The sequence below is a fragment of the Equus przewalskii genome, chromosome 24 (genome assembly GCF_037783145.1).
Source record: "Equus przewalskii isolate Varuska chromosome 24, EquPr2, whole genome shotgun sequence".
NCBI classification, from domain to species: domain Eukaryota; kingdom Metazoa; phylum Chordata; class Mammalia; order Perissodactyla; family Equidae; genus Equus; species Equus przewalskii.
In genome coordinates, this window is record NC_091854.1 from 7,759,124 (window position 1) to 7,774,345 (window position 15,222).

General features: G+C 35.4%; 1 protein-coding gene across 6 annotated transcripts in view; it reads right to left on the reverse strand.

Moving 5' to 3' along the window:
- Nucleotides 1–15,222, reverse strand: part of BTBD8 (BTB domain containing 8) — an 88,196-nt gene that overhangs the window by 2,271 nt on the left and 70,703 nt on the right. For 5 of the 6 annotated variants that reach the window (XM_070592676.1, XM_070592679.1, XM_070592678.1 and 2 more), the window contains 4 exons: nt 15,126–15,213; nt 14,581–14,720; nt 10,694–13,021; nt 8,481–9,357 (listed from right to left, as the gene is read on the reverse strand). In XM_070592676.1, coding sequence (XP_070448777.1) covers nt 8,888–9,357; nt 10,694–13,021; nt 14,581–14,720; nt 15,126–15,213 — 3,026 coding nt within the window. In that variant the 3' untranslated portion in view covers nt 8,481–8,887. Of the gene's footprint in view, nt 1–8,480; nt 9,358–10,693; nt 13,022–14,580; nt 14,721–15,125; nt 15,214–15,222 lie in introns of those variants that run through there. The other variant, XM_070592677.1, reaches the window with a different exon arrangement.

Genomic DNA, 15,222 nt, shown 5'->3' on the forward strand with positions numbered 1-15,222 from the left:
TAAATTTGTTTGGTATGAAAATGCTTGGAATCATCTTTCTATTTTAATGTACTTCAGTTGGCTAGTTGAATCTGAATTAACTCCAATAATTTTTTATAATGTTGGCAAAGCATCTAATTTGTTTTCATTTGTAATTCCTAAATAGTTAAAATGGGTTAGTGGATATTCACTTATTTGCTTATTTCTACTTATCAAATTTATTATTACTTATTGAACCTCTTCATATTTTCAAAAACCCTTTCTTTTGCGGTTCCTTTTCTAATGCTTCTTTAATCATGAGTCTGGTTAGACATCTTTTCATTGTTTACCGACTGTTTGCAATTTTAATTTTTGTTAAAAAGCAAAGATTTCCCCCCAATTTTTATATTTTGGGCATTTATTAGTTCTACATTTTAAGTAGCCAAATTGTCAATCTTATATTTTATGATTTCAGAGTTCCAAGTGTTTTTTTCTGGATTTCATGTGCTTTCTTACTGAAAGATTATATTAAAGTCCGGTGCATGTTTTCTTATAATACTCTTTTGGTTTCGTTGTTTCAAGTTAAACTTTGGTATCTCTTGAGATGATTATAGTGTTTTTCTTATTTGACCTGTTAATATGGATGTACTATATTAATAAATTTCCCAACACTGTCGCCCGGCCCCGTGGCCGAGTGGTTAAGTTCGCGCGCTCCGCTACGGCAACCCAGGGTTTCTCTGGGCGCGGACATGGCACCCCTCATCAGGCAACGTTGAGGCGGCGTCCCACATACCATAACTAGAAGGACCCACAATTAAAATATACAACTATATACTGGGGGGATTTGGGGAGAAAAAGCAGAAAGAAAAAAAAAAAAGATTGGCAACAGTTGTTAGCTCAGGTGCCAATCTTTAAAAAAAAAAAACATTTCTCAACATTAAATTGTCTTACATTCTTTAAATAAGTTGCCATGGTTTGTTATTTTAATATATTTCTGGATCTTTTAGGGATTTTGCGTTATTTTAAGTGATATTATTCCATAATTTTCTCTTTTACGCTATCTTTAATCAGATTTTGGTGGTCACATTATGATGGCTTCTTAAATTGCTTCTGGAAGCTTTTCTTCTCTCTCCAAAATCCAGAATAACTTAAATAGTGTCACCATTTAGTGCTTTTTAGAGGGGTAGATCTTGAATGCTTTCGCAGCTTCTTCCAAAGTTAACAATCTGTGTAGATCTTCTCTTTTTGAGTCTATTTTGGTAATTTATATTTCTCTAGAAGTCTTCATTTCATCCAGGTTTTCAACTGTATTTTTATGTAGTTGTGCAAAATACTACCTTATTATGTTCATTTCTATTTCCTCTCTAATGTTGTATATTTATGCTTTTCTCTCCGTTAAGCTAGTGTGTGGGCTTTTAAGAATCACTTCTTAGATTTATCAGTTCCACTCTTTTTCTGATTTCTAATTAAGTTCCACTATTGTCTGTATTAATTCTTTTCTTCTATTTTCTTTTGATTCAATTTAATGCTATTTTTCTAACATCTTGAATTTCACTGATGTTCTCTGTAATTTACTCTAAATCAGAAAACTGTAGGGAAGTATTTTATTTACTTTCTTGAATTTAAAAGTAGGTTATGCATATTTTGAGAGTTGCAGGGATGTAAGTAAAAGAACAATTTTGTGAGAGTATTAAACATCTTTCTTAAGAATGTAATTGTTTAAATGCAGGTATATTTCTATTTCGTGGTTTTTTGTTTTGTTTTTGTTTTTACTGAAGAAGATTTGCCCTGAGCTAAAATCAGTTGCCAATCTTTTTTTTTTTTTTTTTTTTTTTTGGCTTGAAGAAGATTGGCCCTGAGGTAACATCTGTGTCAGTCTTCCTCTATTTTATACACGGGTCATCACCAAGGCATGGCTGACAAGTGGTGTAGGTCCACACCCAGGATCCAAACACGTGAACCTAGATGGCTGAAGCAGAGCACACCAAACTTAACCACTATGCCACAGGGCCGGCCCCTCTATTTCAGTTTTTTATTTAACTCTCTTGCCAGGCTAAAATTGAGCATAAATGGAAGGAAAAGAGGTAAACTTCAGTACACTTTATATGAAAGCCCTTTTAGGGAAAAATATTGCCTTTGTGTGGAAATATTTTTTCCTAATATCTTGCTGATTTGGAAATTCATTGTTTAATTGAGATAATGTTATTACAACAATATAGAATCAGAATAGAATTGAAATTCTCAGATTAGAATTAAAATTCCACTAATATTGGTTAAATTTGGAAGTAATTAAGAATCTACTGTATGAAAGATGAATCATGAATACTAAAAGTAACACATGCAATATTAACATGACGGAAACATACTTTTTAATTTTTTTATTACTTTTTTTTTGAGGAAGATTTGCCCTGAGCTAACCTCTGCTGCCAATCCTCCTCTTTTTGCTGAGGAAGACTGGCCCTGAGCTAATATCCGTGCCCATCTTCCTCTATTTTATATGTGGGATGCCTGCCACAGCATGGCTTGACAAGCAGTGTGTAGGTCCGCACCAAGGATCCAAACTGGTGAACCCCAGGCTGCCGAAGCAGAAGGTGGGAGCTTAACCACTGCGCCACCAGGCCAGCCCCAACGTACTCTTTCTTATCTAGCTAAACAGATTCAAAGTCGTCTTGGTAGAAGAATTTACAATATGAAAATAATATAAATAGCACTGGAGAAGAGTATGTAGATAATTCCACCTCCAAAATAGCTCTGCAAAGATCAGTGAATTGAGCCAAACCAAGTCCCCTACCCCATCCAAGCCCCAAAAAATTAGCAGGAGATAGAGTTGGGAGGAGAAAGACCATAGTTTGTTACGTTTCTGAATTTTGAAAGACATTATATTGTGTGCCTTGGTTGTCTCGATTGCATCTCAAATGTGACATGTCCAAATTGAAAATAATCTTTTTTCCAACCAGGAACCATCAATCTTCCACTTTTTACCTGTTAGAATTCTGGGGTATGGAGAAGGGATCATCTTTATCCCTTACTCCAAGTCTTCGCACGCAATTGGCAACCACATCTTGTTCATTCTACCTCCTAATTATCTCTCAAGTCTATCCTCTTATTTCTGTCCTATTATGTCTTTAGTTTGGGCCTCTTTTTTCTTCTTCTTCTTCCAATGGCCCCCTTACAAGTCTTTCTTCCTCCAGTCTCTTCTCTTCCCAAGATATTTTTCACACTATACAGGTAGGGTAATCTTGATAAAACAGTCCTACACTATGTTTACCTTTGATTTAAAATTTTTTTCATTATATTTGCCTAAACGGCTTGGTCACAGTCCTTGGCATGACTTACAAGACTTTTCCAGTTTTGGCCTGCCTGCACTTTTCCAGCTTTATTTTCCTCTGCTGTCCCACATGCATTTGGTACTTTACTACACTAAATACCTAAAGTTCCTTGAAATGCCCTGTATGAGTTAGTGATCTTTGTGCTTGATCCTGCCTCCTCCTTGATGGTCCCTGATTGACTGATTATACCCAACTTCTTATTTTCAAAGTGTTAAGGTTACTTTTATCTTAAAAACAACACTATCTTCAAGCTTCCACTGCCTCTTTTTCAGTCAAGCTCCTTGAAAGATAAATTCTACTTCTTTACTTCCTGCTCCCCTTTCAACCCACTGCATCTACTTTCTGCCTTTACTATTACTCTTAAAAAAAAAAAAAAAAACACCAATTAGCAAAAGCTACCAGTAAAATACTAATGTCCAAATCCAACAGACTAGTCTAGGTGTGCACCTTAATTGACATTTCAAACAGCATTTGACACTGTTAACTGCTACCACTTACCCAAAAACAAGTAGAGTTTGTTACAAATAAGGAACATCTATTTTTATGTGCCTTATAGAAAACATGGAAAATACATGAGTTAAAAGATAAAAATAATAAGCACCACTGAACCATAACCACAATTAACATTTTTACTTATTTCCTTCCTTCTCTTTTTCTATGTACCAATAAGGATAGAAAATTAGATATTGTATTTTTAACATACATTCTGCTTTTTCTTATAAGCATCTTCCCTTGGCATTAAACATTTTTGGAAACAATTTTAATCATTGCATAATGTGTTATATAGATGTGCCATAATTTATTTAGCCTTTCTCCTACTGTTGACATTTAGCTAGTTTTCAATTTTCACTAACATACCTAGCTCTCCAATAAACATTTTCATAGAAAAATCTTTGTCTCAGATTCTTATTTCTTAATGGTAGATCCCAAGAGGGTAAAGGACTGGGTTAAGGATACCAAATTATAAACCTTCTCTATATAGATAGCCTAATTACTTCCTGGAAAGGTAATTTACACTCTCATACCAACATATCAGGATCCCAAACTTATTCTTTTGCTAACACTGAGTTTTTAAAAAACCTTTACAAATCTTTGCCAATTCGAAAGTAGAATCTCTCAGCTTTGATCTGTCCTTCTCTGCTTAGTAGTGAGATGATCCATTCATCACTCTCTCCTCCTCACTTTGGCCTCCTTGTTCTCTTCTGAATATTCCTTTTCTGTCTCCTTCTTACGCTTTTCTTTTTCTGACTATTCCTCAGTATTTTGTCCTTAGCCCTTTGAATGTCTCACAGGCATCTCAAACTATGTCCTAAATTAAACTCTTCCTCACTCCTAAGCTTGCTTCTATTTTTGGTTAATGACATCATCAACCACCCAAGCACTCCAGTCAGAAACCTGAGTCTTTTAAGATGACTTCCACCTCTCATCCCCACTTCAGTCACTAAGTTTCCAATGCACATCTTAAACCTCTCAAATATGTCCATTCCTCTCTATCTCCACAGTCACTGCCCTAGTTCAAGCCTTTATCATTGTACCACTCATCACTAATCTCCCTGCCTTGTCACCCTGCTCCATTCCATCCCACGTACTACTTCCAGAGTGATCTTTCTAAAATGCAAATCTGATCATGTTACTCTCTGGACTCTATGTCCCTGTCCAACTTTCTCTCTTGCCCTTCCCAGCCTTTCCCTTCTCCTTTCCAGCCATGTGGAACAACCAGAATTCCCCTCTGCTTCAAAAGCGTGCCTCTCCCTTTGTGTTGTAAACTCCTACGAATCCTAAAATAGTAAGGGAGCCTATCCAAGTATCATTCTATCGTCTCCCTCTCCTTTATGCACTGATTACACTTTATACGGAGCTTTATTATGACCCTTATCACAATTTTGTAATTTTTTTTTTAACAATCTCTCTCTCTCACTAAACTGAGATCCTCAAGGACAGACACCATGCTGTTCATCTTTTAATCCCTAGCACTAGCATAGTTCTGAGAATATATTAGGCCCTCATATATGTGTGGAATAAATGTTATTTTTGATAGTAATTTAAAAATTTCTTTCCATCTTCTCCCACATCTAAGCATTCACCAAGTTCTATAATCTCAATCCTTCTAATGTCTCTCTTACCAAATCCTCCTCCATTCCCCTTTTCAAGGGACAAAACTATTGCAATTGCATCCTGAGATTTGGGTGCTTCCCCAAACCAGGCCATCTTCATGACTGCTGACAGCCATCCTTCTAAAACACACTTGGTTATGTTACCCTACTTAAAAAACAACTTCTTTGTTGACTACCCACTGTGAGTTGTAGGTAGTTATTTCCCAAGAACGTGGAAAGACTATCCACTGAGAGTTAAAGATAAATAAATGAGGGGCCAGCCCAAGGAGGCTGAATGGTTAAGTTCGTGTGCTCCCCTCCGGCGGCCCAGGATCTTGCTGGTTCGGATCCTTGGCGCGGACATGGCACCACTCATGAAGCCACGGTGAGGCAGCGTCCTACATAGCACAACCAGAAGGACCAACAACTAGAATATACAACTATGTACTGAAGGGCATTGAGAAGAAGAAAAAGAAGAAAAAAAAAAGAAGACTGGCAACAGATGTTAGCTCAGGTGCCAATCTTTAAAAATAAATAAGTAAATAAATAAATGAATGCATAATAGAAGGAGCCATAATGCCTACCAAATCCAAGGTTTTGACTATTTAAACATTTAAGCATAGTAACTTAATAACTTTCAGAATCCCATGCCAGCTCAGCTCTTTAGCCCTATGTACTACCACTCTTCCTCCTCGACCTCAATGCACATCCTGGTCACCATTGCTTAACGTGCTGCTATGGCTAGAATGCACTGCCACCAAGCAAATTCCTATTCATCCTTGAAAGCCAGCATCAGACATCACCTGGTTGCTCCAAGAGATGGTGTAAACGGGCTTTAGACTCTCTCCATAATCTTCATTGGTCCTCCCCAAGCAACCCAAATCAAAATAAAAATATTACTTTTTTGGTATGGATGATTAGAGTTTTTGCAGTCTCACGTAAACTATATATTAAAAGCACCTTTTAAAAAAATTTCTATTTTATTCATCTGTAATACACAATCTAAGTAAAAACAAAGTACTTTCTATACAAGTGCATCTTCAAGACAAGTCCCCTGGCCTACACTTCAAACTAGATTGCAGCCACTAAGCCCCTTCTTTGTAGAAATTATGAAGCAGTCACTGAATATTATTTGCCTTAGGAAGCTTTCTCTAATCTTCTCTTCCTGACAAGCTGTTGTAGCTTCTCCCTCTGGGCTCCCACAACTCTGGCCATATACAGCTGTTATCTTACCAAACAACGGTGTACTATGTTATTTCTCTTTTAGTTTCTTCCACTAGGGTAGCTCATCTAGGGTAAGGACACTACATCAGTTTCCTCATGTGTAAAAGAAAGGTGATAAGAAGACATATCTTACAGAACTGTTGTGAGAATTAAATATTAATGCATATTTAAAGCACTTAGCACAGTGTCTAACATATAATACATGCTAAATGTTAGCAATTGTTTTTCAATATATGTTTGCTGAATGATGAAGAACTAGCCCAAAGGGTCCCACAGCAAACAGACTGCGAGATGTGTCGTTCGCAAAAGAGCATGATAAGAAAACACACATGTCCTGAAATTACCTAAGAGGTTACTATTTAAGCAAAATGCCTTCACTATTATCTATTTGCAGATGTGACATGAAATTGAATAGCTTTTTAGTATCTAGTAGTTTAAGAAGAAAGTTTTCAAGATCTTGAAACTGGGAAAGAAACGAAGTTTCGATTATAAACTTGTGAACTTCTGAGGTAGTTTATTAAAAATAACACAGTTTCACATTTGGAGAAAGAAAACACAATGTCTCGGGAATCTGTGCTGTTTCTGACTCTATCACACATTCTTTATACTACAAATTACCCATAAATATATTTGTTCTCAGGTTTTACGATAAAAATCAAATGCAGTGTGGTGTGAGGTAGAAATAACATCAAACTGAAATTAAGGAATATTGGATTCCAGCCCACAAATGAGCTGGAGGACCTGGGCAATCTTTTAATTCCTCTGGGCTGCAGTCTTCCTTCAGAATTTGAAGGGATTAAACTAATCTCTAAATTCCCAGCCAGCTCTAAAATACAAAGTTTTATAATGCTGTATTTTAACCTCTTTCTTATATGTTTTTTTCCCCTCACTAGAAACTGACCTCTCTTTTGGGGGGAGAGGGGGCAGGAATCAAACCTTAGTTATCTTTGCATCTGAGTATCTAGAACCAATGCCTGTTTCTTGACTGTTTGAATGAATGAGTGCCCCATGCAGAGCTTCTAGTTAAAAAGGCATAGCAAATTTATGGTGTAATAGGTTAGTAGCTAACGTTAACATAATTATTTTATAAGAATAACATGATTGTTGATATTCAATATACAGATTTTTTTCTATTGCTCTTTTGTTGAAAACTCTGTTAATTTAGAAAAGGAATTCTAAACCAAAAGGTTTCCTTACTTCTGACATACTTTAGAGAAATTATGAGTTAGTTACAAAGCTTTGGGAGAGGCTAATTCTACTAAATCTCATCATCCTAAGGGCAACACCCACCCATATCAAGTAGGTACCCAAGTGTTCACTCCCCAATGGCATTTTGTAGAAAAGACTTTTATCTTTGCCTTGCCACCAAAATTAAAGACTGAAAGACAATGTGATCAAGGAACTAAGGAACTAGAGCTCACAGATACATGGAGAAAGCAAACAGACACGGGTGCACCCACATGCAATGTAACTCAGAAACTCAGTTGCCTCATGTACCCATTTTCAAGTTAGTACAGGCTTATTGCAGGTTCAGTTACAAAATATCTCTAATATGGAAGAGAGAATGGAGAGTTAACAAAATTCAACTAACTAAAATTAACTAACTATAAAGGGAATCTACATAGATAAAACAGATGGACAGTTTTCCCACTTTTTTTGAACAAGGGCAGATGTCTCTCTCTGAATATACCCCAGAAAGAGAATTACAGGGGATTCCATTTTTCTGTTTTAGTAACAATGTGACTGAAAATTGAGATGCATTCACTCCACAATTTCCTGTCCCTGAATTGTTGGGAAAATGACTAATATTCAGCTATCAGCCTCAACCACACGAACCTGAGTTTGAACGTTACTCACGTATTAACTCTACATAAACTGACACAAGCACGGTAAGTTTTTTATTGTTAAATTACTATGTTACCATACGCAGAGCAAAAAAGTAAAGGGACTGATCTACTTCTGCATTCACATTTTAAATTCTTGAATGATAAACAAGTGAACAAATGATCAATTAGGAAAGGAAAACTCAAGGAAGGATTTCCTTGCAAGTCTTCTAATTTCTCTAATAATTAAGAAAACATGCTCAAAAATTTTAGAAAAACACTTTTTCTACATGTGATTATTATTAATAAACAAACTATATTTACCTCAATAAACTGGAAAGACTCCCTCAATATTAAGGACAGTCTATCTCTGGCTAATGTAAGTATCATTTGGATATAATATAAGCATCAAAAAATAAAGGGGTGGCATAGTTCAAAATTTTCCAAAATGTTAATACTCTTAGTGCTGAGTTTCCAGTTCCAGAATTGTCCACTCCCCTTGGGGTGAACAGTCTTCAGAGGAAAAACTAGCCATGGTGATGCTTGCTGCGGAATCATCAAGTGGAGACGTCAGTTCACTCCATCTGTTCAAAGTGTCAACATGTGCTTTACCCTGAGGTTTTGAGCTGTCTCGTGCTAAGAGTAGTGTCTGATTGATTAGATACTGTGCTAAATTTAAGTCTTCAGGAACAGAATTTGTAATATTTAAGTTTGAATCCTGTTCAGAGAGCAGTTGCTTTAATAGTGTCCAATCTTGTTTTGCAAAGTGTTGATCATCTTCAAAATCCCTGTCTGTAACGTGTGTTTCTGAATCCATTTTCTGCTCAAATGCTTCTATTACATCCATCTCATATATTGGAGAGAGGGTTTTTGAAGGCCGATGGTCATACATGTAGGTTTGTGCCAGTGTGTCACAATCATCTATGTCTCCTGAAATAATTCATAATACTACACAATGTAAAAATTGCACATGTTGGTACCCCTCAGAGTTTTGTAGAACAATATTAACACAATATAATAATTATAGTCCCAAAAAAACATAGAATGAGAAAAAATAACATTTATAGAAAATTAACAGGATTTTTGAGGCATTTTTTTCCATGTTAAAAAAAAAACAACTCAAGGATAACGTTTAGCAGCAAAATCAACATCAGCAACTAACAGTAATTCTCCATACCTTAATTTGAAAACTCATGATACAGAAAACAACAGAAATCATTTAAACATAAACAGAATGTGCACATATATCTAATTCACTACAATAGAAACTTAAAGAGAAAAAAAGACATGGTTATTTGATGATGACTTTTAAGGTAAGTCAGTTCCAAAAGGGGAATAAATACATTTTATCTAGAGTCTTATTTGTATATTGCACATGCAGAGGAAGATGCAAGCAAGACAGACAAAAAAGTACAACTTTAAAGAGTTCCCTGTTCTTATGATTTTGCTGAACAGGGACTACTGATCAGTATTTTTCTTAGTTTTGATATACAATAGCTACTCAGTCAGCCACTATTGCATATTTTCAATGTGGGTCATTCGATCAAATTACTATAATAAGGGAAACAAACACACAAAACAATTAGACAGGAAATCATCTATACATATGAAATAAGCCTGGGCTTTTTTCATATATTATCATTGCTTCTAAATATAATCTCTTTTAGGAAATTTATCTTTTTACTTGAAAATTTTAGAATAGAATTATAGTGACCCTGAAAGTCTTAATCTCTGTAAAATGTATACAAATTATAATAATTAATCTAGTTAAAATAGCTTAGTGCTTTTAGTTACATATTACTATAGTTATTGCACAGCGCTCTTAGATATATATACTAGCATAGTCCATAAATCATATCCAATATATAATAAAATTTCTAATAGTCAAGAATTCCTATGTTAAATTAGACAAAAATAACTAAATAATAGCAAACTAAGTTTTTCTCTTCACTCTTTCATGTAAAATCTCTTAGTAGTTTATAACAAATAGGTCTAATAGTAAGACCTATAATAAGTAGGTCTAATAAATAACCAAAATTTTTACTAGATATTAATTCTGCAACTAGGATTTTAAGTGAACTATAAAGAGTAAGTAACTAGCTAATTTTTACATTATCAAGAATTTAAGTTTTCCTTTAAAATTTGAATCTGTTGCTTAAGTAATTATTCTGTCTAATTAAAATATAACTTTCAGGGCTACGTGCCACTTTAAAATTCTATAAATTCATTTTATTATGGATTTAGCATTTCTATTTCTGTACATTACCTGCAGATAAAGCAATATTAGCTTTTTCGGTAGCTGTAGAATGGCTCTCTTTCACTTGACCTTCCTGAGGCAGAGGCTGACTCTGGCAGGAGTCCAGAGATTTTGTAGAGCTGTTCTTTGGTATGTCAGAATTGGGTTCTCTTTGATGAAGCTCCAAATGACATGGTCTTTCTTGAGATTTTACATCTCTATCTGAGAGTTTGCTGCATTGCTGAAAGTCATTATCCACATCGCTTCCACGATTTACTCTTTTATCTTGTGGAAGAAGCTGTCTGCCTTCTTTGGACAGGGCACCTATTGTGTATTTTTTTCCTGCGGCTGAAGTGCTCTGTTTATCTTTTCTTGAAGAGTCAGTGCTACTAACACCGAAGAGAGAGCTTTCATTTTTACATACACTATTGCCTTTATCTTGTTTACATTCTAAAGTACTACCTTTCCTTCCTTGTGAGTATCTGGAATAGCAAGTCCTTCCATGATGCTCCTGAGAAACGCCATCAAAAACATCAGAAGGTGAAAGAGAATCTGTTGAAGGCTGAAAGGGAGTATGGACTTCCCCTTCATCAGACCCTAGTTCTTCACATTCATCTACTGAAAGTAAAACTGATCTCTTAAAATTTTTAGTTGCAGAAAACTCGCGACTTTCATTTTCTGTTGCGTCTTCGAAAGCTAAATTAATTATTCCCTGAAACTGCTGAGGAGCTGAGTTAGATGTAGAGAAATGTTCTGCAACATTTTCAGCTTCAGATCTTTCATCCTCTGTTTCATCTGCCGAGGAAGAAACTTGGTCTACCTCCTGAGCGAACTGGACACTGCCTCGTAGAATGTTTTCTTTTTCCCTAGGGTGGACTACTGTAGATCGAGACCAAATTTCTGGCCTTTTCCTAGGAATCTCATCATCACTTGTCGAATTAACTTGGAAAAGATCATTACTACTTTGCCTTTTCATTTTCACTTCAATTCTTAAGTTACTATCATATATTTTTAATTCTTCAGGAGTACTGGTATCACTGCTACTTCTTCCAAGAAAATCATGGCACAGCATAGTGCCACATTTAGAAATCCCTCTGTCATTTGACCCATCATCATCCTGAGACCCTCCTGCGTCATAGTCTTCAGATCGGGGCTTTATATCATCAGAGGATGTGGTAGCACTGCCAGTGTCAGATTCAGGACTCTCTCTCTGATGCAGAACACTGGTACTCAAACTCCACTGACTCATGAATGGAGCCTCTGGAGTTTCATGGCTCTCTGGAGTTTCTGTTGTTTCCATATCTTTAGGAGAATTTTTTCCTGATATTTGTTCCAAAAAACACTTGGAAGAAATATCAGAGTCTGCTGTAGCATGTTTGTCTTCATTCATAGCAGAGTCATCAGACAACTGACTAGGAATTGTCTGTTCCTCTACATGAATTTTAGATTTTCTGTCATCTCGAACAGAATTTAAAGTACCATTTGTCCTTTCAGGAGCACAAGGTAAAACATCTTTCACATAGTTAATGCTTAATTTTTTGTTTGTATCTTTTCTCCCTACTTGCTGCTCCCTATCTGATACTGCATGGACTTGCGCTGCATTTGTTGAATCTAAATCATAACCTGCATTAGAGTTCAAGGAGTTTTCATTGGGATTTGAAATCAACGATTTTAGGGCAGCAGTGCTATAAAATTTCAGATCTATATTATCACTACCATCAGAATGACAATGTATTTTTGCTGTGCTGCAATGATCTGTTTGTTTGTGATTGGAAAATTTGGTTTCACTTTTACCTGAACAAATCTGTTTTGATTCCAGTTCATGTTTTATTGATTTATCAAGACTTGAAATATTTTGGCATTCTAACACCAATTTCTCTTTTTCTTGATTGTTTAATGGCTTTTGTGGGTCAGGTTTGCATGATGATTGGACTGCTTCTGTACCACTGATTTCAGATGTGAGATTAATTAGAGGTTTGTGAGGTTTCTGTTCAGAAACACTGCCTTTCTTATTGTCACATACATCATGAAGCATATTTTTTTGGACAACAGATGTTTCACTTTTTAACGGTCTTTGAGAAGAAGGCTGAGTCTTCAATATAACCTGTCCAGAAAGCATTTTCTGTTTTGAATCTTTAATATTCAAAGTTTCACCTTTCTTAGATTGATTTAGGTTTTTAGGCATTGCTACTGTTTTTGCATTAACCTTAGGCAAAGTTGTGTGTCCTTGCTTGACATTTTTTCTCTTAGATGTTTGTTTATCTGTAGTTGTATTGTAGTCTAATTTTGTCACACTTTCTTCAGACTGCCTTGAAGAGACTGAAGATTTTACTGATTTTGGTGACTCTCCTTGAGATCCTAAGAAAAGAAAATTCAAAAATATAATATACCTTCCAATTTGTGAATGAAATTCAATATTTGTTTTTAAATTACTTTATAAGAAATAAAATAAAATAATGAAATGGTAATATGTCTACAATCAAATGGACAATTACAGATTAGGAGTTAGTGGGCATATAAAATAAAAAAAGAAAGTATTTTTCTATTACAAATATAGAGGGACTATTCCAGCGTCTTAGTAAAATTATTAAACTAGGATCTTTCTTCCCCAAGTAAAGAGCCTTGATCCTTATGCCAGAATTGGATTTGCATAAATTTATAGGGGTGGAAAAATCTGATTTTCTCATACCAAAAGAGCAGGAAGGGTCTTCCCTTTGAAGTTTTGGGAGAAAAAAAGACTGTTCCACACAGCTGAAAAGCAGAATCAAGCTAACCATAATTGAAATTGTTGCAATTTTTCCCCTCAAACATGAACAAAACTAATTTATTTCTCATAATCAGATCATTATTATTGTAGCTCATTAGGGTTAATAACTTAGATATGCAGGGGAAACTAAAACTGGTCACTGGAAGGAAAGAGGGTTAATTTGGGGAATCCATTTGTTTACACTGGCTAACGTCCTAGTGATGACATTTTGAGCATTCAAATTTGTCAGACAGAATGACCAAATCTTTTAAATTGTCAAATCTTTAGCTATTACTAGAACACGAATAATTTTTCTCTGGCTTATTTTTAAATTAACTTTCAGTATTAATTCATTACCTAACTCAAAATTATTTTTAGGATTTTACAAACTGCTCTTACCTATGTGAATGCTTACTGTGTAAAGCAAATTAATTTATAAAATCAGTTATGTTAGCAAATTATGCAATTTGATCAGTACTCTTTTCTTTCTTAGAACATGGAAAACAACAGGCACAGCGCAGATTCCAGAGGAAAAATCTTCCTCCCGACGTATTACAGCTCCCTAGACTGTACCATTACGTTTTTTTTTTTTTTTTAAAGATTTTATTTTTTCCTTTTTCTCCCCAAAGCCCCCCGGTACATAGTTGTGTATTCTTCGTTGTGGGTTCTTCTAGTTGTGGCATGTGGGATGCTGCCTCAGCGTGGTCTGATGAGCAGTGCCATGTCCGCGCCCAGGATTCGAACCAACGAAACACTGGGCCGCCTGCAGCAGAGCGCGCGAACTTAACCACTCGGCCACCGGGCCAGCCCCTGTACCATTACGTTTTAAAGAGCTCTTTAGCGCTGGTTTTGCAGATGGAATTCCTATAGTTATCAATGAAACTTTGAAGAAACATGGGCATAACATGTAAAAGGACCGGAAATGCAGATAAACTAGTGACTCCCTTAAGTATTTCTCTCACAAAAGACAACAAACCAAACCCATACCTAAACATACCAAAATGCTTGTCTGAAATGTAAAAGTATAAAATCTCATCTCTAAAGCATGAAACAAACATAAAATGACTGAAACCATATTATATTTTGCTTATTTGCCACTGAAGTTCCAAAGCAGAGTTCTGCCTACTCAATTTAAACAAGGAAATAAGACCCAGGACTATTTCAGCTTTACCTTGAGTTCTAGCAAGATTAGATGGGGCCTTCTTGGTCCTCTGCTGAGCTGCAGCACATCCATTGTCATTTCCTCTTTTCTTTAAAATTGCCTGAGGTACTGGGTCACTATGTCCTTTGCTAGTGACCTTTTTTGGCACACTAAGAAAAATGATCACATTCAGTATTACATTGAGATTCCAAAACACGAGCTTTTAGAAGACCCATACATGAAATATATTTTTTCTCAAAGAAATAAAAAATATATCCCTTCCGAAAACAGAAAAACCATATATTCGTAAGGCTTTAAGTTTATAAAACTGTAGATCAAGGATGATAAAGCAATGCATAATCAAGTGCCACAAGGGGAAAGTATTCTTCTATCATTTTGTATCAATCATTTTGCATAAATATACTAACTTCTTTTAAGTAAGAAGTTTTAAAATGTCATCGTGTAAATGCATTAAATTTTCTAACAAAGAAGAAAAACATTTAGCTGGAAGTTATATAATTAGTTAACTTTCAGAGAAAGTTAATGTATAGGTAAAATAATGAACGAGGACTTACCTGTTATTTATAGTAGTTTCTTGTTTGTTAATGCTTTTTTTAACGGAAGTTCCATTGGCAACTTTTGAAACAGATTGAGATTTCACTGCTGTAAGTT